This window comes from Aulonocara stuartgranti (assembly GCF_965226115.1).
Source record: "Aulonocara stuartgranti genome assembly, chromosome: 18".
Lineage (NCBI taxonomy): Eukaryota > Metazoa > Chordata > Actinopteri > Cichliformes > Cichlidae > Aulonocara > Aulonocara stuartgranti.
Genome location: NC_138954.1, coordinates 35,678,896 through 35,706,259, shown reverse-complemented (window position 1 = coordinate 35,706,259; position 27,364 = coordinate 35,678,896). Strand labels below are relative to the sequence as shown.

General features: G+C 42.6%; 1 protein-coding gene across 1 annotated transcript; it reads right to left on the bottom strand.

Moving 5' to 3' along the window:
* Nucleotides 1–215: 215 nt before the first annotated feature.
* LOC309694175 (uncharacterized protein) lies at nt 216–21,746 on the bottom strand. The gene is made up of 3 exons (XM_082514020.1): nt 21,497–21,746; nt 3,627–3,977; nt 216–2,272 (listed from the first exon to the last, which is right to left on the bottom strand). Exons 1-3 carry the CDS (start codon nt 21,666–21,668, stop codon nt 726–728), a joined length of 2,070 nt encoding a protein of 689 aa, XP_082370146.1. The 5' UTR covers nt 21,669–21,746; the 3' UTR covers nt 216–725.
* Between the last annotated feature and the right edge of the window lie 5,618 nt (nt 21,747–27,364).

Genomic DNA, 27,364 nt, shown 5'->3' with positions numbered 1-27,364 from the left:
AGAGGTCTTTGATCTCAACGGGACATTCCTGGTTAAATAAAGGTTAAATAAAAATAAATAAATTAAAATAAGCAGTAAAAACTAAATAGGCCGGTTGTATGTTTTATAAATCCAACAATAATTTTTCTTGGGAACAATTTTTTTTTTCGTTACACAGAGTAATTCTACGTAAACATTAGTAAATGAGGCCCAGTGTCATGCTGACACTTTACAGCTTTACAGATGCACAGACACTTCTTTAATAGATTCATAATTTCATCAGTTTTGATAAGACTGCCAACATCAGTGGCTGAAATGCAGCCCCAAACCAAAACAGAGTCCCCACTGTGTTTAACGATGGCTGTAAAACACTCACCGTTGTCTCTTCTTGACCTTCTTCATGCACTCTAGCAAGCTGAATTTTTTACATTTGGACCTATCGCTCCATAAGATGTGGAGGATTTTCTCCCCGCTTCCCTTCTATTGGCTTCTTGACACATTTCCTGTTTTTGACGATGCATCTCTCCCCGACCATTTCTTAATAACGTGACATAATTATTTGAATACAATTTCTCTTTGCCATGTGATTTGTATCAATGTTTCAGTGACAATTACTTTGACATCTTCCACATTTTGCAGTTTTATATGCTTTGACAATGGTGGCATTAAACCTCATGGAATGAACCTCTTCTTGCAGGTTTTACAAACATACTTCCTCTCACTTGTGCAACTTCTTGTGTACACTGTCAGTCACTACTTTGACCACATCTTGTTGTAGTTTCGCTAAATTTCACCCCCTCACCCATGTGGATTCTTGTGTGATCCGTCACAGAACTGAAACCTTTGCCAGGAGATTTGCAAAGGTGCTGCCTCTCAGCTGTGTGATTTTTCACGTGAACACTCCCACCACTTTGAGTAAAAACTTCTCCAAATGTTTTGCAAGAACTCTCACTTGTGTGAGACCCCATGTGGACAGTCAAATGACTATTTTGACTGAAAGTCTTACCACAGGTTTTGCAAGAATATGGCCTCTCACCTGTGTGAGTTCTCATGTGTACATTCAAATGACTGTTCTGACTGAAGCTTTTACCACAGGTTACACAGGAGTAGGGCTTATCACCTGTGTGAGTCCTTATGTGGACAGTTAAATCCCTCATTTGGCCAAAACCTTTTCCACATGTTTTACAAGAATACGGCTTCTCACCTGTGTGAGTTCTTGTGTGCCTTTTCAACTTTGATAAGCAGGTAAATTTTTTCCCACATGTGTTGCATTGATAAGGCTTTATATGTGTGTGAGTTTTCATGTGGGCAGTCAAATTACCGCTTTGTGTAAATCTTTTTCCACACGTGGCACAAGAATATGGCTTCTCACCTGTGTGAAACCTAACATGACGTATCAAATTTGAAGCGTCCCTAAACGGTTTCCCACAGATCTTGCAGGGATAGGGCTTTTCACCTGTGTGGGTTCTCATGTGGTTCAGTACTTTGTCACGTCTTCTGAAATTTTTCCCACATGCTTCACAAGAATATGGCTTTTCACCCGTGTGAATGGTTATGTGGCACTTCAACTTTTCCAAGCGGATAAATCTTTTTCCACAAGTGTTGCATTGGTAAGGTTTTATACCTGTATGCGTCGCCATGTGCACCGTTAAATTGCCTTTATGATAAAATCGCTTCCCACAAGTATCGCAAGAATGTCGCTTCTCACCTGTGTGATATCTAATGTGACATATCAGATTTGATCTGTCACTAAATGCTTTCCCACAGATGTTACAGGCAAAAGGCTTTTCACCGGTGTGAGTTCTTATATGGACCAACAAGTTATCCTTTCTCCTGAATTTTTTCCCACATGCGTCGCAAGAGAAAGGCTTCTCACCTGTGTGAATGCTCGTGTGTACTTTCAATGTTGACACGTATTTAAATCTCTTCCCACAGGTGTTACAAGAATATGGTTTCTCATCTGCTCTTCCCTGGCATAGAGAGTCGTGAGAAAGGAGCTGGCTGTTTGGCTCTTCTTTACAGGAACTCTGTTCCTCAAAAACTGAAGAGATCATGAAGGGATTGGTTTGCTGCTCCAGTACAAGCTGCTCTCCCTCCAGTACAAGCTGCTCTCCCTCCAGCACAAGCTGCTCTCCCTCCAGCACAAGCTGCTCTCCCTCCTGATTTGTGAAGAGTTCCTCCTCTTCCTCTTTTATTTGTAGAAGGCCTAGGTCCTGCTGGTTCAGACCAGATTTATTCTCCAGGTTAAAGAGCCATTTGTCATCGAAAATGTCCTCCTTGCATGCATAGTGGTCTAAAGGAATAAAGGGACACATAAAAACATTACTACTGCGATGAGAGGTAAATACATTTTTCAACACCAATAATGACCTTAGACATTGTTGTATTTGGTGTATGATATTGTGAGTTTTTTCTATCCGTTCACCATCTAAATGTATTTGCTTCCACCAATTTGTATGTGTGCAGCTGACAGCCGAGGCTTGTGCGTTAATAAAGACAAGCCTGCAGTCCGCGAGTCCTCTGTTGGGATAGTATGAGTACTATGAGGTAATTAAGATATAATGGGGCCTGATGATTCAAGACTTCGTAGGTGAGAAGAAGGATTTTAAATTCAATTATGGATTTAATAGGTAGTCAGTAAGGACAACCCAGCATGGGAGAAATAGTTCCCATTTCTAGTTCCTGTTAGTGCTGCTGTACATTTGCTGCAGTGTCTTAGATCCACTTATGCTTTTCTGGGAGCCTTTAAAATAGCCAACAACAAGGAGTCAATATAGTTCAGCCTTGAAGTAACAAATGTGTGGTGTAGTTTTTCACCATCACCATTAACTCGGACGTTAAAGGACATATGCTGGTTAAAAATGACTCCGAGACTCTTCAGTGTTTCTGGAGTCGTTGTGTTAAACCAGAGTAAACGTCATGTTTCTAAAGCTCCATTTTGTCTGAATTTAGGAGAAAAACAATTACTGGACATGCAGACCGTTATGTCTTTCAGACAAACCTGCAGTTTAACTGATTTCTGTTATCAGGTCTCATTTTTGAAAAATAAATAGGTAGATCTGTAATGACCTGAGGCAGCTTTATCAACTAAAGGCTTTGAAAGTAATGGTTAATTTACAGCAGCATAAAAACCCGTGGTACATAATGTTTTTAACACTGATAAAATTATCACTTTTAATATCAATGCATTGTATTTCTATTGTGTCTAATAGACACACTGATGGTTTGGAGAGACTGAAAGAAGCAGTCTAAATAAAAATCAGTGGATGTTTAAGTTGAATACTTGAAGATGGATCTCATGGAAGGATGTGATCGTTTCCTCTCTTGAATGGCTAAATTCTTTTGCTTGTGAAGAATTTTAAGAAATCATGACTACTTAAAGTTAATAGGTTATTGGGCTGTGCAGAGCTCTGACTGTCAGCATAGCTACGGTGCAGAAAAGAGGATGGTTTTTATTAGTAAGCGAGTTTTTGTTAGAAAGGAACAAACTATTTTTCCAGGACAAACTCTAAGTTAGAGTTATCTCCATGAAGGCATGTGTTGGTGAGTTATATGAAGGAAATATCAGCCAAACTGCTTTGATTTGCCATTTTCTTTTTTTTCAGTAGTAATGTTACATTCACTCTGACGAATGGGAACATTGTAACCTTTGTTTCTGTGTTGTCTCTTCTTTGGCTTCAGCTTTGTGCTGGTGTCCACACGGTTGTCTACTTCCTGGTAATGATTCTTAGATCCAGGAGAGCTGTGACAGATGAACTGGTCAGAACATATTTTGGGTTCATTATCATCACTTTCCTCATTAGTGCAAGGCACCATGAAGGTGTCAGTTTCCTGCTTCAGTAAAAGCTGCTCTTCATTCTCAGTGAAGCAGTGTTCCTCGTGTTCCTCTTTAATCGGCAGAGGAACCGTTTCCTCCTGGTCCAAACTGGAGATGCTCTCCTCATTGCAGAGCTGCTGGTCTGTGAGAACGTCCGTATTGTAGACATGTTGTGGGAGATCTTCAGAAAAAAAGAAATAAAAAGGTACACATGACAAAAGGTTACTCCTGTGATCATTGGACATTCAAGTTAGTGACAGAAACAGGTTTCTTTGTGATAAAACAACAATAAAAATGCTAAATTTAAGGTTCTACAGTGAGAGCATGCTGCTCACACTGTTTCATCATTTGTTGGACAGCTTTAATTGAAGCAGCTTTTTAAAAATGTACATTAACCATCCATTTCTGTTCTCAAACGGATCTCCCTGTTGGAGCTCAGTGTGGGGGGAGTTATTTTTTCTCCTTGTAACAACAAGAGGCATGGCATGGGAGGCGGCGATAAAGAGAGGGGACTGGAACTACTAACAATGCGAAGCCTTAGTTTTTAACCTTTCAGCGTCAATCTGCGATTGAGGATGGAGCCTCTCAGTGCCTCATTTGTAAATTAAATATCCTCCACAGAGCTTTATGTTGTGCATTTTCTATGGTTTCGGTTTGGGTCGCTGCTCATGTGGTCGAGCAGCCAGTGCTACCTAGCCTGACCTGTCTCTCCAATGTGATGTTTGTGTATTGTATGTATGGTCGGCAAGGTATCATCTACTTTAATTGCCCCTTGGGGATAAATAAAGTCTCTCTGACTGAAATACAGATCTTTTTGTTCTTGTCCTCCATTTTTAGCCTAAATTAATTGGAGAAATTTTCAAGAAATCTTTTTGATACTTGATGAAAATCATTTGCAGTGGATGTCTAAAGTCCAAGAACTTCTCAAAGGACTACGAATTCACAAACAGGCTGCTCCTGGTTCCAGGTATTAGCCTTAGCACCAGTCTGCAGCATGCATCAATCATAACGCACAGCACGATGTGCCACACGCTTCAAATGCTATTTGTTGTCATATTTTAGTAATATGCAAACATCTTTTGTAGTAACATGTTTTCATGTTTGACATCAGTTTATTGTGTGTTTTTCCTCTTGGGTGTCTGTCTGCAGTATAGCGTGTAATGCTCATAATGCACAATGCCAGGTATGAAGAATGTGATTAGTTGTTCAAATGTTATTAGTTTTTGGCATGTTTACTTAACGGTTTTTCAAATGTAACATAATATCTGAGTGTTTCTTAGTTTTAGACGAGTTAGGCGATTAAAAAAAGAAAAACAGACTAAGACGTCAGGAACATCCCTGGCTTCTAGTGGAGAGCTGTGTTTATGAAAAATCCAATATCACTCTTATTACCCTGGTGTGTTTCTGACTCTCCTCAGAGCACATGCTCCTCTTACAATTAGTTTCAGCAAAATTGTAAATCAAGTAGGAAAATTACATTTATGGAATTGACAGAATCTAGACAATATTTTATCGGCAGTCCTCTAATGACCCGTTTTCTGAAAGGCACCATGTGGTTGCTTTGTTTAGTGCCATGTCGCACATTCACAGCTCCCACAAAGCTCACCCTGAACTCACCACACAACAGCTGATTAAAGTCACCCACCCATATCTACACTGCTCTAGTACACTTCACATTTGGATGGCTGCTAGGTTAAAACAGGGTTTGGAAAAACATTCCTCTTCTGGTACAGCATTGGACTGAAAATGATTTTAAAATCAGCCAGTAGCCAAAGAACAAAAAAATATATCGCTGTAGGTGAAACTGTGGCCTCTCCTATGCAAAGTATACATAAACCATGAGCAGGTTAAGACTTTTGCACAATATTGAGTTTTTATACTTTACCAGTCTTGGTAGCCGGGAATCGGTCCGCCAGGACCTTTGATCCTGGCCGCCGCCTAACTCACATTGCACCAGACCCCTATGGCGCCTCCTGCGGGTGGTGGGCCTGCAGGAAGATGGGCCCATGTCCCCTTTTCGGGCTGTGTCCGGCCGAGCCACCAGACGCTCGCCCTCGGGCACCCTCCCCCCCAGGGCGGGGCCCCGGTAACCCTATCCCGGGCAGGGTGAACTGTTCCCTCAATGGTCTTTTCATAGGGGTCTTCTGAATCGCTCTTTGTCTGGAGTGCCCACTCCGGGTCAGGGATGAGTTCCTGCCCCAAGTGGAGGAGTTTAAGTATCTCGGGGTCTTGTTCACAAGTGATGGGAGAAGAAAGCGGGAGATTGACAGACGGATTGGTGCTGCGGCTGCACTGATGCGGACGCTGTACCGGTCCGTCGTGGTGAAGAGGGAGCTGAGCGTAAAAGCGAAGCTCTCAATTTACCGGTCGATCTACGCCCTTACCCTCACCTATGGTCACGAGCTGTGGGTAGTGACCGAAAGAACGAGATCACGGATACAAGCGGCAGAAATGAGCTTCCTCCGAAGGGTGGCTGGCCTCTCCCTTAGAGATAGGGTGAGAAGTTCGGCCATTCGGGAGGGACTCAGAGTAGAGCCGCTGCTCCTCCACATCGAAAGGAGCCAGCCGAGCAGTTTGGGCATCTGACAAGGATGCCTCCTGGGCGCCGCCTGGGCGAGGTTTTCCGAGCATGTCCCACCGGGAGGAGGCTCCGGGGCAGACCCAGGACACGCTGGAAAGATTATATCTCTGGTCAGAGGAGGCAATAGCGGAACTACAGGGCTGTTTCGAGGTGACCGACTGGGAAACACTCTGTGAGCCTCACGCCGAGGACATCAATGGGCTTACTGAGTGTATCACAGGCTACATAACTTTCTGCACCGACTCCATTGTTCCAGCTCAGACTGTTCATTGTTACCCAAATAACAAGCCGTGGGTGACTAAGGACATCAAAGCCCTCCTCAACAACAAGAAGAGGGCTTTCAGAGGGGGCAACAAAGAGGAGGTGAGGAAGATCCAGGTGTTACTAAAGGACAAGATCAGAGAGGCTAAGGACAATTACAGGAGGAAGCTGGAGTGGAAACTCCAGCAGAACAGCATGAGAGAGGTGTGGAGGGGCATGAAGACCATCACTGGATTCAGGCCAACCAACAGCAGGGGAGCTGAGGGAGGTGAGAATAGAGCCAACGAGTTGAATCTGTTTTTCAATAGATTCGACACCACAGTGTCTGCTCCCACCCCCACAACCTCACCTGCAGTCAGCCTGGAATCCAGAGCCACACCACTGTGCCAGCCTCTCTCTTCACATGTTGCCTCCTGTGAGATTCCTGACACCCCTCCCCCACCCATCACCTTCACTCAATTCCAGGTTGAGATGCAAATGAGGAGACTTCACTCAGGCAAGTCTGCTGGACCAGACGGAGTGAGTCCCCTTGTCCTCAAGACCTGTGCCCCCCAGCTGTGTGGAGTCTTTCATAAACTGTTTATGCTGAGTCTGAGTCTGCAGAGGGTCCCGGTGATGTGGAAGACATCATGCCTCGTCCCAGTGGCCCCCAGGATTACAGGCCCGTGGCACTGACCTCCCACATCATGAAGACCCAGGAAAGGCTCATCCTGGACCAGCTGCGACCCATAGTAAGACCACATCTGGATCCCCTTCAGTTCGCTTATCAGCCTCGTCTCGGAACAGAGGACGCCATCATCTACCTGCTCAATCGTGTCTACACCCATCTGGACCAGCCGGCGAGCACTGTGAGGGTCATGTTTTTTGACTTTTCCAGTGCTTTCAACACCATCAGGCCGACCCTCCTGGGTGATAAGTTAGCAGCGATGCAGGTGGATGCTTCTCTGGTGTCCTGGATTGTTGATTACCTGACAGGAAGACCACAATATGTACGTCTCCCACAGTGTGTGTCTGACAAGGTGATTAGCAACACAGGGGCACCACAGGGGACTGTCCTCTCCCCCTTCCTCTTCACCCTCTACACCACAGACTTCAGCCACTGCACAGAGACCTGCCATCTTCAGAAGTTCTCTGATGACTCTGCGGTGGTTGGATGCATCAGCAGGGATGATGAGACAGAGTACCGGGCTGTGGTCGACTCCTTTGTCACGTGGTGTGAGCAGAATCATCTGCAGCTCAACGTGGCAAAGACCAAGGAACTGATCGTGGACTTCAGGAAGACCAGGAAACACTTGACCCCTGTTTCAATCCAGGGGGTCAGTGTTGACATTGTGGAGGACTATAAATACCTTGGAGTACACATTGACAATAAACTGGACTGGGCTAAAAACACCACAGCACTTTACAGGAAGGGCCAGAGTCGTCTCTATTTTTTGAGGCGACTGAGGTCCTTCAACATCTGCCAGAAAATGCTGAGGATTTTCTATGAGTCTGTTGTGGCCAGTGCGATCCTCTATGCTGTTGCATGCTGGGGGAGCAGGCTGAGGGTCGCAGATGCCAACAGACTTAATAAACTGATCCGTAAGGCCAGCAATGTTGTGGGGATGGAGCTGGACTCCCTCAAGGTGGTGTCGGAGAGGCGGATGCTGTCCAAGATAAAAACAATGTTGGATAACACCTCCCACCCACTCCATGACATGTTGGTCACAGGAGCTCGTTCAGTGAGAGACTGAGATTACCGAAAAGCACCACTGAACGACACAGGAAATCATTCCTGCCTGTGGCCATCTCCCTGTACAACGCATCCACTTAACACACTGTTTGCTGCTATAACTACACATGTTTCTTTTCCAAATATTTATTTATAAGTGACTTATGTATGTATGTATGTATGTATGTATATATATGTATATATTGTACTATTCTTAGTTAGCGTATTGTCTGTCTTGTCTTAATGTTGGTTTAAAATGGAGCACTGTAACAAAAAATAATTTCCCCCAGGGATCAATAAAGTATTCTGATTCTGATTCTGATCTCTCAGCTGGCCTGGGAACGCCTTGGTGTTCCCCAGATAAGCTGGAGGAAGTGGCTGGGGAGAGGGAGGTCTGGGCTTCTCTGCTTAGGCTGCTGCCCCCGCGACCCGGCTCCGGATAAGCGGAAGAAGATGGATGGATATATTTTACCAGGTGAAAATATTTAAGAATGAAAGCTCTCAAAGAGAACATCCCAACAATCATCCTCTATGGAGCAAGCATTTAGGTATTCGTGCACTACACGAGTAGTTACCTGCACGAGTAGGTTTTTTTTGAAGAAAGCACCATCTGTTGTTGACACTCAGCAAAGCGGTGTGTTTATAGTGGACACTGAGCTGCAGCCACCCACTGAGTAATTGTATTAACTCAATTATAAAACATCATTGTTGCAAACTCTTTGCTTCAGTGCTTCATTTAATGCATGACTCTGTAGCACTCACCCATATCTTCAACTGAAAATAGACCTGCAGGGCTCTAGAGGGCAACCAAATCTCTGATTGTTCGCATTTGGGGGGTTAGCGTCCAGAGATAGTCAGGGATGGGACCTCTGCGATTGGCCGTGGTCCTGTAATTGTCCCTTAGTCCTTCGCATGGACGTTTGAAAGTGCAGGCACATAGAGAGAGGTGAGTAGCTTGAACAAAGCGATATCGATTCATGAAATCCTGAATCGACTTTTAAATATAAATGTATTTTGCCAGAAATGCCGGAATCTCAGGTTAAAGCTCACAAAACTATTTCAACAAACAGCAAGTGAGAGCAGGAAGCCATAAACACAGAGCGGACCATCAGAATCAGCTTTCTCTTTCTCGGATTTCTCACCCGACAGCACGTACACGAACACGCCGTCGGGGCTGAAAGCCGACAGCTCACTGACTCTGAGATTTAAGATTCCTTAAATAATGTTTTATTAATAAAAGAAATCCTGTCCACCCAACATCAACATATCTCAGACATCTTCAGGCTCTCTGCCCTTGGTGTGTTTTGGACCAGCACCTGTGACATCAGTACTTGGTAATGTTCCCTGTGTTTCATGTGTCTGAGCGAACACACCAACTCCCTGAGCGATCCCTTGGACCACTGTGAGCAAGAGCAGACGTGTGCACTGTGGTCACACCAGCATCGAATCCATCCAAGTTACATGGTTTATTAAAATAATCAAATTACAGCATTTACATTTATGTTAGACTACTTTTAATTAACTGCTTTAGCCCACTTACAGTGAAAATTAAAAAAATCTTGTCCATGTCCTGTGTAGTATGTTAACACTATTGGAAGTAAAAATAACTTGAACTCCAATTTTGAAAACACAACTTTCTTTTTTTCTTTTTTTTAAAAATAAAGCTCTGACTTGTATTATGAGCCTGTGGTCTGGGAGAGAGTCCTGTAACTCTCTGGCTGTGTCCCAATTCAGGGTCTGCACGCTTGAAGTACGCATTTTAAGTCCGATTACGTCACCGCCACGCGGTCCCAATTCGAAGTGCACTTCAAATGCGTACTCCAAATGCACCGTCGATTTCCCCAAATATCAAGTGTGGTCCGGTGCACGCTTTGTGGTCCCATATATCCCACAATTCATAGCGCGGCGGTGGGTGTGGATTATTTTGCCGCAAAATACGGCAGAAGGCAGAAGGGAGCGGCCAAAGAGTGAACTGTCAAAAGTAAGTACTGAATATGATGTCACTTATTTATTATGTGTGAATGTTTAATAACGAAGAAAATTAAAACATTACTGTTGGCCACATGTCGGCAAAGTTATGTGACATTAGTGCCTTTATGTGTGGACGGGATTATTTTTTAAAACAAAAACGGAAAATCTCCGTTTTCAAAAATACCCGTGTACGTGTGGACGTAGCCTCAGTCTCTGACTGGAAGCGCTAATTCGTCATTCGGCTTTTGTCAGACTAAAGTAACTGTTAAAACTGTTTGAAAAGCTCAGCTATAACACAAGGAGAGATTGAGAATTTCCTTTTAGTTCTCAGTTTATTTGATATTGACAAAAGTTAGTCAGTTTTGTCTGTTCTTCTGTAAAACAAACTAAGATTTATTTTTAGAATTAATATTTTGTTTCTAAGTGGAATTGACAATTTAGTAGTCTGTTTCGTTTGTTCTATTTTGAAACTTAAACGCTTTAGCGGCTGCCTTTTGTGTAGTTTGCAATATTTGCCTTTATTTATCTGAAAAAGTCTCATGTTCCTTAAGTACATCTACCCTGTTGAACTTATTATGGGAAATAAATATTTAAATAAAAACAAGCTGCTGATTATTTCACATTTTACTTGTGAGCAACGGCACATTTAAATCTTACAAATATAGTTATTTGGCTTATATCATGATAGATATCGTTATCGCCTGAAATGAAAAAAACATATCGTGATATGAAAAAATCTCATATCGCCCAGCTCTACTATAAGGATGTTATGTGTTTGTAGACTTTCTGCCCAGTTTGACCCATTTAGCAGACGTCAGCCTGTTTAAGGCTCTGATATCTATTCTGTATGACTTAAAGCAGTTATGACATGGTCTGATTTTCTCACCCAATAAAGGAATATTTCATATATCAGTCTACTCTTCATTCTATCAGAAACTGTTTTCACAGCTCGTACATTTTCTTTTTACACATATATGTAAGCATTGAGCCAAATTTAGTAATGCCAACATACTGAAGGAACAACATTTGTCTCTTATGTATAATACATCTGTATATACACTTTTGAGTGAAGATTTAAGGTGATTGGAAATATATATAACTGCAACTTGAATCTTTGACCCAGAGTTCAAGCTCAGTGCTGTAATATACCCCCCTCTTCCGGGGGGCGGGTGGGGGTATATATATGGCTACGGATACCGACTACGGAACGGAGCAGTTGTCAGCCACCTCCTGTACATGGATGACATCAAGCTGTATGCCAAGAGTGAACGAGACATCGATTCACTGATCCACACTACCAGGCTATACAGCAATGACATTGGAATGTCGTTCGGACTGGAGAAGTGTAGTCGGATGGTAACAAAGAGAGGGAAGGTAGTCAGAACTGAGGGGATTGAAATACCAGAAGGCAACATTGCAGACATAGAGGACAGCTACAAGTACCTGGGGATCCCACAGGCAAATGGGAGCCATGAAGAGGCCGCTAGAAAGGCTGCAACCACCAAGTACCTGCAGAGGGTCAGGCAAGTCCTGAGGAGTCAGCTGAACGGTAAGAACAAGATCCGGGCCATCAACACCTACGCCCTTCCCGTGATCAGGTACCCTGCTGGGGTAATAGGCTGGCCAAAGGAGGAGATAGAAGCCACTGACATAAAGACAAGAAAGATCCTTACCATGCATGGAGGGTTTCACCCCAAGTCCAGCACCCTGAGGCTGTACGCTAAGCGGAAGGAAGGGGGCCAGGGACTGGTGAGTGTCAGCACCACAGTCCAGGATGAGACAACGAACATCCAAGAATACATTGGGAAGATGGCCCCAACTGACCGAGTGCTCAGTGAATACCTCAGGCAGCAGAAACCCAAGAAAGAGGAGGGAGATGAGGAACCATCATGGAAGGACAGGCCCCTGCACGGTATGTACCACCGGCAGATAGAGGAGGTGGCTGACATCCAGAAATCCTACCAGTGGCTGGACAAAGCTGGACTGAAAGACAGCACAGAGGCACTAATCATGGCAGCACAAGAACAATCTGTGAGCACAAGATCCATAGAGGCTGGGGTCTATCACACCAGGCAAGACCCCAGGTGCAGGCTGTGTAAAGATGCCCCAGAGACAATCCAGCACATAACAACAGGGTGCAAGATGCTAGCAGGCAAGGCATACATGGAACGCCATAACCAAGTGGTGTACAGGAACATCTGTGCGGAGTATAACCTGGAAGTCCCGAGGTCAAAATGGGAGATGCCCCCAAGGGTGGTGGAGAATGACCGAGCTAAGATCCTGTGGGACTTCCAGATACAGACGGACAAAATGGTGTAGGGCTGCTCGATTATGGCAAAAATGATAATCACGATTATTTTCACTGAAATTGAGATCTCAATTATTTGACGATATTTATTTAACCCTTTAAGACCTACTATAGAACCAAGTCCGCCAGAGCTCATATTATTTTTTTACATGTTGTAGTGCCATTTGTGGGAGCATTTCAAGTTGCTATACTACTGTTATAGCCCATATTTTAATAATATGTATGCATTAAGTCCATAGTAACTACATTAATTGCAAAAAAGTGCAATAAACTACAAAAAAATTGAAAATTGTTTTTGTTTTTTTTTACATATATTTCTACTTGGAGAAATTTAAGAGGTTTATCTCTCAAAACTTTAAATACAAAAAAGTTGCAAAAAATAGTTTCCCACCACAGGAAATTTATTTTGAGTGTCTTCATAGTTTTATTTTGGAGATACACCAATTTTTATATACTGCAGGAAAAACAAAAAAACAATCCTATGATGCAAATTTGCAAAGAAAACAGCAGGTGCATCAAAATAAACTATTTCCAGCAGTGCAATTTGAGTTCTAAGCATCCCAGAAACAATTCAGAAAAGTCAAACATGACTTATGAAAACACCATTATAGGCTTTTAAGGCCTACAAGTAAAAAACTACATTTTCTGCGAAAATGACGTCGCTTCCGGTTTCGGGCAGGAAATGGCGGACATGCGATAGTTCGCGCTGACGTCTGTTTCACTGTGGGAAGTGTTACGAACAGCTGATCGGATCGGCAAAGCGTGTTTCTGGAATATTATGTTTTTGTTCCTGCAAGCGCTTTTTATGCAAATTTTGCAAAGCTTTATGTGGAAGGAAGCCGTGACCGAGGACAAGCTGATGGCATAAGATGTAAGTACAACTCCTCCGGTTTCATATGCAAAAAAATATATTGCGCTAGCTTACACGGTTCAGGTTCTACAGGGAATTAAAAATAGCTACACAAAACGGAGCGTGCAGCTCTGACCAGCTTTAAAGGGTTAACAATAACAACGTATTGAATAATGACTTTAAAAAATAATATAAAATAGTGTGCAACACCACTGAAGTTTTTTTTTACCTCTCTTTTCAGCCAACGGCAGTCACTCTTCTCTCCAAATAACTTCTGCTTAGCTTTCCGAGCTTCCCTCGGGTCCTCTTAATCAGCGGTCTCCACCTTTTTTTGCGCCACGGACCGGTTTATGCCCGACAATATTTTCACGGACCGGCCTTTAAGGTGTCGCGGATAAATGAGGGAGGGGCTAATAATCGGCTCAGTCATTTTTAATGATCGTTGAAAGCCCAGATCGTAATAATGACTAAAATTCGATTAATTGAGCAGCCCTAAAATTGTGGTGGCTAACCAACCGGTCATAGTGGTGGTAGACAAACAGAAGAAGACGGCCGTAGTGATCGATGTAGCAGTTCCGAATGACAGCAATATCAGGAAGAAGGAACACGAGAAGCTGGAGAAATACCAAGGGCTCAGAGAAGAGCTCGAGAGGATGTGGAGGGTGAAGGTAACAGTGGTCCCCGTGGTAATCGGAGCACTAGGTGCGGTGACTCCCAAGCTAGGCGAGTGGCCCCAGCAGATCCCAGGAACAACATCGGAGATCTCTGTCCAGAAGAGCGCAGTCCTGGGAACAGCTAAGATACTGCGCAGGACCCTCAAGGTCCCAGGACCCTGGTAGAGGACCCGAGCTTGAAGGATAAACCGCCCGCAGGGGCGTGCTGGGTGTTTTTTATTTTTATATATATATATATATATATATATATATATATATACTAGGGGTGCAACGATATTCGTATCGATATTGAACCGTTCGATACAGTGCTTTCGGTTCGGTACGCATATGTATCGAACAATACAACATTTGTAATTTATTTTATCAACTTTCCTTCTGACGATGCTGTCTGTGTTGAGCGCTCAGTGAATCTGTGTTCGACTACTCCGCCTAGGCTGCACTGTCCAGCGCAGATCCACTGAGCGCTCAACACAGACAGCATAGTCAGAAGGAAGAGCGCAGGGCAAGCTAGCAAGACAGAAGTTAAGCTCTCCTTGCAACAGGCAAATTGAACCTCATTCAGATCTGGCGTTTGGAATTATTTGGGTTTTCATGTGACGTATGACCCTGAAGGTAAGCGAGTCATGGACTAAAGTAAAACAGTATGTTGGATGTGCCATGCAATGCTCAATTACATGGGTGGGAACTAGTGTGTTAGCGCAGTTAGCTCGTTAACGTGTTGGCCGTCTAGCCCCATGCACGGAGCGATCGGCGGTAGCTCGTTAACGGAGATTTGCCGTGTTGTGGCGTTAAGGTCATTTCAACGAGATTAACCTGAAAGCACTAGTGGGAACACAACGAATATGACTGCACATTTACGCCGACATCATCCTAGTGCAAAGACAAAAACAACAAGCATGCTACTAACTTTAGCCGAGTCATTTAGACAGCTGTTAGCACATGATTCTCCTTATGCTGCTGAGAATATAGCCCAGAAGAAGCGGATAGTATAGCTTTTATTTTGGAAAGAGACATTTCTCTGTAATAAACTCTCTTTTCCAAAGATGAGTGATTCCTCAATCAGATACAGGGCTCGCAATATCGCTAGCCCGACGTCCCGGGGCTAGCGATTTTTCCAGTCGGGCTACCAAAATCTCTCTCTGCCCTGCCCGTCGGGCTATTGTAGGAAGGAAAAAATATATGTCAATGCTTTTGCATTCTTTCGGAAATGTAGCTGGGTAATTATGTCATTGGCATCTGTGAGCCACTGTCAATATGTGACATATTGAAGTCGCGTTTGAATTTGCGCTTGTTTTTTTGCTTTCACTTTGCAATCGTGCGAACTGTGTATAGAGAGCGACAGCACTGATCTGTGAGTGATGATAATTTGTGCACCAATTCCTCTGACATCGTCTTATTAATCGTTAGCTTACTATGCAAACATGACAAGTGAAATCTCCCGCAGCAAGCTTAAACATGTGAGAGGTTGATCGCGCAGAGAGTCGCTGAGCTTATGTGAGAAGCGCAAATTCAAACGCGATTTCAATATGTCACATATTGATAGTGGCTCACCGATGCCAATGACATAATTACCCAGCTACATTTCCGAAAGAATGCAAAAGCATTGACATATATTTTTCCTTCCTACAATAGCCCGACGGGCAGGGCAGAGAGAGATTTTGGTAGCCCGACTGGAAAGATCGCTAGCCCCGGGACGTCGGGCTAGCGATATTGCGAGCCCTGTATCTGATTGAGGAATCACTCATCTTTGGAAAAGAGAGTTTATTACAGAGAAATGTCTCTTTCCAAAATAAAAGCTATACTATACGCTTCTTCTGGGCTATATTCTCAGCAGCATATTAAACATATCAGGTCCCCATAAGGAGAATCCTGTGCTAACGGCTGTCTAAATGACTCGGGTAAAGTTAGTAGCATGCGTGCTTGTTGTTTTTGTCTGCTTCCACTTGTCTTTGCACTAGGATGATGTTGGAGTAAATGTGCAGTCATATTCGTTGTGTTCCCACTAGTGCTGTCAGCGTAAATCTCGTTGAAATGACCTTAACGCCACAACACGGCAAATCTCTGTTAACGAGCTACCGCGGATCGCCCTGAGCGTGGGGCTGGACGGCCAACACGTTAGCGAGCTAACTGCGCTAACACACTAGCTCCCACCCATGTAATTGAGCATTGCGTGGCACATCCAACATACTGTTTTACTTTAGTCCATGACGCGCTTACCTTCAGGGTCATACGTCAGATGAAGACCAAAATAGTTCCAAATGCCAGATCTGAATGAGGGTGGAGGGGTTCATATTGGCATGTTGCAAGGAGAGCTTAACTTCTGTCTCGCTAGCTTGCCCTGTGCTCAGTGAATCTGCACTCGACTACTCCGCCTAGGCTGCACTGTCGAGTGCAGATCCACTGAGCGCTCAACACAGACAGCATCGTCAGAAGGAAAGTTGATAAAATAAATTACAAATTTTGTATTGTTCGATACATATGTGTACCGAACCGAAAGCACTGTATCGAACGGTTCAATATCGATACGAATATCGTTGCACCCCTAATACATACACATATATATACATACATAGACATATATATACATACATACACACATACATATATATATATACATACACATATATATGTCAAACCAGTTTTTTAATATATTTAACTCCTTTTCCGCTGTAGTCAGAAGCTGTTCTAGGTTTTTACCTGAGCAGTACAGACTGGTATCATCAGCAAACAATACACATTTTAACAGTTTGGAAATGCTACATATGTCATTTATATATAATAAAAATAATTTAGGGCCCAGCACAGAGCCCTGAGGAACACCACAAGTTACCTTCAACTGCTTAGATTTTACATTATTGAATTCGACATATTGATTTCTGTCATCCAGGTAACTTTTCATCCACTTGTATGCTAACCCTCTTATGCCATATCTCTCTAGTTTATTCATTAATATAGAATGATCAATTGTATCAAACGCCTTTTTTAAGTCTATAAAAACACCAACAGTATATTCCTGTCATTTGCTGTCATGTAGTTCTTGTTATGGATAAAAAGTGTCTTTTTTTTGTTTCAAAACAGCTGATAACTATTCGCTGATAGCTGCCAACATCTGCAAACAAAATATAATTCTATAAAGTGGTTCTATATATTGTGTAACTGTTCATATAGAGAGTTATTAAATTTATTGCTAATGCAATCATATGGCACACTGACTTCTGAGGAAATTTTAAATGGCACTCGTCATCAGAAAGGTTGCCTACCCCTGCTGTAGATTATTTATTATAAGCCTATTTTTACTTTGCTTACCAACACAATTTAAAAACTGGTTTATAGTATGAAGTTCGCATAGTCGACAAAAGTCCTGAATCGGTCATGTGCTTTGGAGCACAGGCACATCCATCAACTCTACAAGGTTAACTCTGTAATCATCAAAGGTTGTTACGTTCAAACTGAGGGCTATCTTCCAATGTACACACACTAACAGTCCAGCAAAGGTTTGAGCTGTCTGAACATCATGCCAAAAATAGAATAGAATAGAATAATCCTTTAATTGGCCCACAAGGGGAAATTTGGTTGTAACAGCAGCCAAAAAGACACATATACAAACAAAGAGTACACAGGACACAGAACAGAAACATACACAATTTTCTTACATATTTACATTAAGGACAAAGTGAAAAAAGGACTCTGTCAGATCGCAGCTGCTGATACTGGCTGCAAGCTTGGAGTGGCGCTGGAAGTCATATATAAATAACCAAAGACATTTAAACTTGAGAAAAATAACTTTTGTTGCTCACAAATCAGGAGATGGCTATAAGTTATTACAGCGTTTCCAGGTTTAAAGAATTGGAATTAGAAGCAACATCAAGAAATATAAAGTGTGCCACACAATACAGAAAATGCCTGAAGAAAGATCCAGCGGTCTAAAGACCCAGAACAGCTGCCGAGACACTAGAGTGAATGACTTAGCCACGTTGTGAAAAGTAGATTCAAAGAATACAATCACTAAAACCCAGACAATGGACTGCAACGTTACTGACCAACAAAAAAATCTCCCTCACCCTCAAGCCAGAATAAAGTACACTAAGGACAACCTGGAGAAAGATTATGCATATTGGAAATACCTCCTGTGGGCACATGACATTTGGAGAAAACAAGGAGTGCATACAACCCAAAGAACACTGTCCCCACAGTGAAACACAGAAACACAGAGAAACACAGAAACAGTGAAACACAGTGAAACACAGAAACACAGTGAAACACAGAAACAGTGAAACACAGTGAAACACAGAAACAGTGAAACACAGTGAAACACAGAAACACAGTGAAACACAGAAACAGTGAAACACAGTGAAACACAGAAACAGTGAAACACAGTGAAATACAGAAACACAGTGAAACACAGAGAAATACAGAAACACAGTGAAACACAGAGAAACAGTGAAACACAGTGAAACACAGAATCAGTGAAACACAGTGAAACACAGAAACAGTGAAACACAGTGAAACACAGAAACAGTAAAACACAGAAAAACACGGAAACAGTGAAACACAGTGGAACACAGAAAACGTGAAACACAGAAACACAGTGAAACACAGAAACACAGAAACACAGTGAAACACAGAGAAACACGGAAACACAGTGAAACACAGAAACACAGAAAAACACACAAAACGTGGAACACAGTGAAACACAGAGAAACACGGAAACAGTGGAACAAAGTGAAACACAGAAACAGTGAAACACAGAAAAACACGGAAACAGTGAAACACAGTGGAACACAGAAACAGTGAAACACAGAAAAACACGGAAACAGTGAAACACAGTGGAACACAGAAAACGTGAAACATAGAAACACAGTGAAACACAGTGAAACAGAAACTCAGTGAAACACAGAAACACAGTGAAAGTTAGTTCAGGGGATATGTGTTAGCCTTGTTAAAAACACAGGCCACCACAACACAGTCACGTCCATGTATGCCTGCTGTTAGGGCACAGGAAGCTGCTGGAGTGTTGTCCTCAACAACATGTGTCAGACAATACAAGCACATAAGCACTGACACAGGAAGTGCTTTTGTGTGTGTGTGTGTGTGTGTGTGTGTGTGTGTGTGTGTGTGCGCCTGTGTTTAATTGTGTAATTTCCGTAACTGTGAGATATGTGCTGCTACCTATCTTGGCAGGTCTCCCTTGAAAAAGAGGTTTTTAATCTCAATGGGATCTTCCTGGTTAAATTAAAAATAGAGGAAGGGAAGAAGTTAAAAACTGGACATAGAGACATCTGAGTGTTTGTGTCTCTGTGTAATCTGTAAAGCTCTGAGCTTCTGTACTCATACATCAATAAAACAACCATAAAACCAACACAGTCGTACATGTCTGCACCACAACAGCTTGTCTTCCATTATTACCAACTTAGCCTGACTCGACTCTGTTACTGTTGTTTTTAATTACTACTAAATACCACCTCAATGTGTGTCGGACGTCATAGCAACGCAACTGCAAGTCCTGTGATGTCATTTGTATGTGACACAACCACAACAACAGAGGACGCTGCGGCAGTATAGCTGATGCCCACACACACAGACCACTACCTCCTCTTTGACTCCCACCACCGTCTGGAACACAAACTTGGACCCTACAACACTGGGCAGAAAACACGCCCAGGGCAGGAGGCAAAGAAATGGAACACACATGTAAACAAAGCTTTCAAAATATGTGGTTATCCCAGCTGGGCCTTCATCCAACCAGCACAGATGCAGAGTAAAGAAGGTCAGACACCAACGAGCCACACACTCATACACAAACTGGTTCATCCCAAACACAAGCTAAGCAACACAGTGTATGCTGTGGAGTGCAACTAGGAGAGCTCAGACCTCTGCAGTGAAGAAATTAAACAGCCACTGCATAAACGCATGGCACAGCATAGAAGCGCCACCTTGACAGGACAAGACTCGGCTGTACATCTGCATCTAAAGGTCAAAGGTCACTCTTTGAGGATGCCAATGTCCACATTTTGGACAGTGAAAACAGATGGTTTGAAAGAGGAGTGAAAGAAACCATCCTTGAACAGAGGGCGGGGCTTACGACACCAACTGTCTGCTACCTACATCCCAGTTTTGAGATCCCTTCCCAGGCACCTCAACCCCTACTCACATCTTGCGTCAGTTGATCTGAATAAGTCACATAATAGGGCGAGGCGAGGTCCCACAATGGCTTCACCCGAAGTCTCTGCCGATAGCGACCTACACCCTTTTTTGACACCTTGGCTCACATGATGAATATACATCACAGACACCTCACCCTTACTACTGGAACTTCAACATTATGCACTCCATACTATACATTAATGCCACTTGTTTTGCACATGTTCAACTACCAACCTCTGTATAGTTTATACATTTTATTTATTGTTTACTCTATTTAATTTGTAAAATATGTGTACACACACACACACGTAGAAAAACATATTTAGTATACACATCCAGTAATGCATATACTATTATATATTGTACATATATTTATTACTCTCAGATTTAGCCATTCTTATATTTTCCTTGTTTTATGGTATGGTATGTTTTGCACACCTCTGTTGCTTGTGAAGCTCACACACAAGAATTTCACTCGCATGTAATGGACCAGTGTACCTGCACATATGATGTGACAATAAAAGTGATTTGATTTGGATTTGATTTGAATAGTGGGTCAACGACCCTCTTAAGGGACACCTGGGACCTGAACAAACTGAGTACCGTGTACTGATTGCATGAATACAGTTGAAGTTTTAGAGCAGTCGTGTTAGAAATAAACACACTACTGCACTGGGAAAATATAACTGGGATAATACTGTGTTTCCTGCTCGCTGTGCTCGTTTCAGCTGCTCCTTGAATGTCTCCATTGTCCATGAGCTTTATAATTTCTCCAGATTTCTCAACGCAGCTAACACAAAGACAACTTGAAAGGACAGATGTAGTAGTATCCCACGGAGAGAATAGGGGTGGGGTTATATAAATCAGTATGTGGCCAAAAGCAGAGACACAAAGAGACACGCACTGCTAACAAAAGAAACGCGTTATGTGATCGATATCAAACTATAAAGTAACCTTCTTTGTGTTACACCCACGCCTGAAATGTGAATCAATTTCCTACGCCATCTGGAACCTGCAGTAAACCGTCTCAGGTATGCGCTCCTTCACAATAACCCGAGGGCATCAATTTATTTTCAGTGAAGTTTACAGCAGCATTTCCGTGACCTCGTTACATCTACCTGTCCGTTTCACCCCTTTAAATGCGTGCTACTGATCCACTAGTTCGCAGCTTTATCATGCAGCGGTGGTTTTGTTACGTACCTATTCTCTGTAACTTTATTTTGGGGAACTTAACGGTGATATCCCGGAGTATGCGCTGCCTGGCATCGGCCTCATTCTGGACGATCGTTTTTACAAAGGCTCCGAATATCTCTTCAGCAGCAGCCGTTAGTCGCTCATTAACAAAGTCTCTCAAATACTCGACTGAACACATCGTTACTTCAGCAGCTCAAATATTTATCTGCTATAAAGTACACAACCGTTTTCAGCTTCGACTACCGAGCAGAGCCAGAAACGTTCTACGCATGTGCAAAAAAACTTCTTCCTGTTCCTTCCTTTCACAATAAAACCCATCGACATTTTTAACAAGCTTTATTTAAAAATGACAACCTATGCACCACTGACTATAGAAAGGACTGTTATCCAGTGATGTTTATACAGCCAGTGGTGCATACAAAGAAACTTAATGCCATAACAGGAAATGAGTGTGTACAAAATAATAATACAAAATCACTAGTTTTAAACTCAGTGTTCGCAAATAATGTAAATTATTATTTGGGAGTAACAGGCAGAAGTTAGACAAAACATTCACAAAGAAGATGAAGATGAAGAGGCTTGGATGGAGCTCTGAGTAGCATGTGAGAGGCTGAGATGAGGAAGAGCCGGTCTGCATGAAAGACTGCGAGGGCCGGATAGAAAGATAATTGGACTACACCAGTGATGTCAGCAGTGAGCTTGACAGGAAAGTGGAAGTGATGAAAAGGATAGATTGGCCAACAAACACAGACAGATCTGCGATACAGATTTTTCTCTATTGAACCATGTGTAAGCTTCATTTCAATAAGCAGAGATTTTTAGGATGAACGGAACATGATTTATTGATAAACAGAAAGCAATCAAACAATTCCACAATTTTATTGTAACAATAATTCTATTCTATTCTAAGCTTAGAAGTGGATTGTGGTAAATGAGACACAGAGCGGGCAGAATTAAAGGGCCATTGGTGGCCAGAAGAGCGTTACGGAGCTGAGACAGAGCTCATGATCTGTGATAGAGATCAAGGCCAGTGAAGGCTAGGAGAGAAAGCAGAGAGCCTGCAAGAGGCTGAGCGCTAGCAAAGGACAGACGAAGGAGAGAGCCTGCATTAAGGCTCAATTCAATTCAGTTTTATTTATACATCGCCAAATCACATCGACAGTCACCTCAAAGCACTTTATACTGTAATGTAGACCCTACATTAATAGATACAGAGAAAAACCCAACAATCGTATGAGCCCCTATGAGCAAGCACTTTGGCAACAGTGGGAAGGAAAAACTCCCTTTTAACAGGAAGAAACTTCCAGCAGAAACAGAGGGGCGGTTATCTACCGCAACCGGTTGGGCTGAGGCCAGGAAGACGGGACAAAAACATGCTGTGGAGGCCAAAATGGGCCAGTGAAGGAGATCGGAGCCTGCAATAAGCTGTAATATGCTATAATAATAGAACCTGCTAATTTTTGGTTGGAATGCTTTAGTGATAAACTATAGTGGTGAAAAGACAAATTGGAAAAGATAATGTCATATTTTGGATTGAATAGATTAGAAGAGGAAGTAAATTGACTGAACCTTAAAAACCCTTAAAAAGCTAAAACGAATATGAAATCCAAAAGACATTCAACATAGAACTAAACATGCCTTTGCAAAGACAAATTGGTATCTTATGAAGAATCGATAAAGTTATTGGTTCTGGACTCTTTCAGTCCAGAACTGAAAGAGTAACCTTTGCTATACCTTTATCCAGAAGTTAAATAGAAGATTTGAAAAAAAAACTTGGTAACCCTGGATCGTGACATCTAGCACTGAACTGTATTCCAGAAATTAAAATTTCAGTATAAGAAACTCCTCAGCCATATGCTGCCAATGTGCTGGAAAGGAGAGTTCATTTGTTAGTCCTTGGATACAGCAGGAACTATAAGGTTTTTGTCTCCAGAATGTGAACTGATGCGAATGAGAATTAGCACCTCAAAATCTGAGGCCATGGTCCTCAGCTGGAAAAGAGTGGAGTAGCTCACTCTAGGCCCCAAGTGAAGGAATGTAAGTATGGGGGTCTTGTGCATGAGTGAGGGGAGCAAGAGGTTGACAGATGGATTGGGGTGGCAGTGTTGCAGACACTGTTCCAGTCAGTCGTGGTGAAGAGAGAGCTAAACACAAAACAGGCCCCTCTTCTGTGGAACCAGCTTCCAGTTTGGATTCAGGAGACAGACACTATCTCTACTTTCAAGATTAGGCTTCAAACTTTCCTTTTTGCTAAAGCATATAGTTAGGGCTGGACCAGGTGACCCTGGATCCTCCCTTAGTTATGCTGCAATAGGTGTAGGCTGCCGGGGATTCCCATGATGCATTGAGTTTTTCCTTTCCAGTCACCTTTCTCACTCACTATGTGTTAACAGACCTCTCTGCATTGAATCATATCTGTTATTAACCTCTGTCTCTCTTCCACAGCATGTCTTTATCCTGTCTTCCTTCTCTCACCCCAACCGGTCGCAGCAGATGGCCGCCCCTCCCTGAGCCTGGTTCTGCAGGAGGTTTCTTCCTGTTAAAAGGGAGTTTTTCCTTCCCACTGTCACCGAAGTGCTGTTCATAGGGGGGTCATATGATTGTTGGGTTTTTCTCTGTATCTATGAAGCGCCTTGAGGCGACTTTTGTTGTGATTTGGCGCTATATAAATAAAATTGAATTGAATTGAAATTGAAAAACCTAAGCTGGTCAGTGTACATGCCTTCCCTTACCTATGGTCATGAGCTCTTGGTAGGAAAGGGTTGTTTCTTGTGAAGCGTAGCAACGGAAAGAATTCAGTCAGAGGTGGACTCGCTGGTCTGTTGTGGATCGTTGTCCTGGTGCAGAACCCAAGTGCTACAGGCCAGAAACAGATGGCTGCACATTCTCCTTCAGGATGTTCTGGCAGACAGAGGAATTCACGCTTCTATTTACCACAGCTTTGTGCTAAATAAGTGTGTATGCAGCGCTATGACTAAGTGAGGCAGCAAAACAGACTGAGACCATCAGACTACCACCACCACGTTTGACTGTTGGTGTGATGTTCCTTTTCTGAAATGCTGTGTTACTTTTACACCACATGTAATGGGACAACTTCCAAAAATGTAACTTTTGTCTCGCCTTGGGTATCATCAAGATGTTTTTGGCAAAACCGAGATGAGCCTTTATGTTCCTTTTTGCTCTCACTATGGTTCCCCACAGCTTTAGAAATGGCATTATAACCTTATCCAGACTGAGAGATCTCAGTTACTGTGTTTCTCTAGGATCTTTAAGTCTACTCCACTTTGTCAGGCAGGTCCTATTTAAATGATGTCACATATGACAGCATTTGTAACAGGCCATATATAATTTATAGAAAAACTTTATATATATCTTTTTTCTTCTTCTTGAAGCTTAATAAGGAATAAGGAAGATATGTAATCACTCATCTGCCTGCTTTTCTGGGTGTTAGTTTGGTTTTCTGTTCTCTGCACCACTACCATTTCCCACTCTGTCAATCTTAATACTGCCATTGCTACTTTAGTTGTTGAAAAGCTGTTAATATAACAATATCCACTTCTTAAGTCTGAGGTCCGAACCAACGACTGTCCAAACTTTCAAACAGAAACTGTGTCATCACAGAGAATTAAAAATGGTCCAAATTCTTTCACGTTCAATAAAATGATCAGTGTGGCTCTTCTCCCAGATGTAAAGTTTAACATCCAGGCATCCATGAAAAAGAGGATAAACTACAAAGTCCTGTAGCTGAACGAATTGGCTTCATGTGTGACCATGACGAGCCACTGCCACTTGGTAAATATGCAGATAAAGTAAAACAAAGAAGCTTAGGCTATACAAATGTGGCACAATTTACATTCAGCTGTCCTGTGTATTACTACTGTACTGAGAAATGTCTCTTAAGTAAAAAGTGTAAAGGGCAGTGAAAAGTTACACATTTAAAATGCACCAGAATGTATCTGTAAATAAATGTCAGTATTTCTTTCTTCACTTGAAGAAACATACGGTCAAGGTTAGGTGACCTCCACCTACTCTGTGTCCAGCAATGCCTCTGATTGAACCAGGGTTTGGTTGACTAGGGTCTGCGTGCTGCCTGAGTCCACCAAAGCATATACCCCTGTGAATGATTCAAACACCACACGACGTTAATTGGCTGTTTTGCCACTTTTATTCAGGCACACACACACGATATGCTTCAGCACTGAAAAGGGAAGCTAGCTCATCAACCTAACTACCTCCACCTGCAGCTCAGCCTCCCCTTGAGCCCACTGCACCACCCCTCCACTGCAGCAGAGCCAAAGATCACACCCCTGCCACAACCCCCTTGGCACCTTATCAGAACGTTGTATGTCCCTCCTGGACCAGTGGTAGGTGTTGGGAGGCTGTGTCCCAAACGCCCACACCTCCAACACACCTGGGGTCCGTTCTTCGTACCTCGCTTACTACATCCAAGATCAAATCATCGCGCTAACTTTGAGCTCGCTATTCCGGTTCTCCGAACACACCTGTTGTTGACGATTAGTACAGCTGGATGAAGTAATGTGAGATCACTGGGTGGCTTAACAGGTATGGAACGCCAGGACTGCCATAATGAATTAATTAAATACACCATTAAATAATTAATTAAATGTGTCAATAATTAATTAAAATTGGAATTAATTAATTAAATAAATAGTTATGACACATGTAATTAATTAATTATTGACACATTTAATTAATTATTTATGTATTTCACATTTTAATTAATTATTGACACATTTAATTAATTATTTATGTATTTCACATTTTAATTAATTATTGACACATTTAATTAATTAATTATTGACACATTTAATTAATTATTTAATGATATATTTATTTATTTCATTTTGGCAGTCCTGGCGCCTGGCTTTCATCATGAAATAATTTTATCTGTCAGCCTCACCCATCAAACTCAGGGGGCGGGGTTAACGCTGCCCATGCAGCTTCTCTAACATTTGATTGGTTGCCGTGCAAAGTAAGTCAAAACAGGTCGATCCTAGATAATCGATTGCTTGTGTAGACTTGGGGCAGCCAGGTATCCCAGAATGCAGATCAAATCACAGGCAGCAATGGTGGTGGTGTAGTTTTAAAATACCCCGTTTTTCTGTCACCAGCTACACTTTTAACGGTGTTTTAGCCGCGAATGTCGCGCCGTATGTCTGGTCAGGTTGTCAACATAGAACATGTTTGCAAAAGTGCTCAGATGTTTTCAGAGATTTCACTAGCTCTGCTAACAGTTAGCATGCAGAGTGCACCCAGGGGGTTACGTTAACCGGTTTGTTTACATATTCCACTCTCCGTGTTCCACATGTTGCATTCGCAGATTCTCATTTTCACCGAACGATCGTCTCTTTCCGCCTGGTCTTGTGTCTCTGTGCTTCTGTAACATAAAGAACGAGCTGACATTTTTCTCACGAAACCAGCGATCAGCTCAGCAGACCCTCAGTTTACCTGCATGCATTCTCCTCCTCATCTGTCAGCTGTTTAACACCTGCTGCTAATTCAAGAAACACGTCTAGTTACCTGGTGATAGTCACAGTTTAACTGGGCAGCCGGTGCTCGATATAAAGCAATGTCAGCGCATTTTTCTGCACAAGATAAGTAAATATAGTGTTTTCCCCGAGCGCAGAGCTGCTGGAGCTCGTTTCCTTACAGAGCACTTTATAGGCGAGCCAGCTTTATCAGCGGCTGATGTCCAATCACCAGCACACAGCTTTGAAACCTCAGCTGAGTTTTAGCTCTCAGTGGTTAAACGCTGGACTTCATTCACTCAGGTTCTGTCTGTCGGGTCACGTTTACTTCGCTGTTTTATTTACAACTGAGCAAATCGGTTTGGCTGAGGTTAAAGTTACGTTT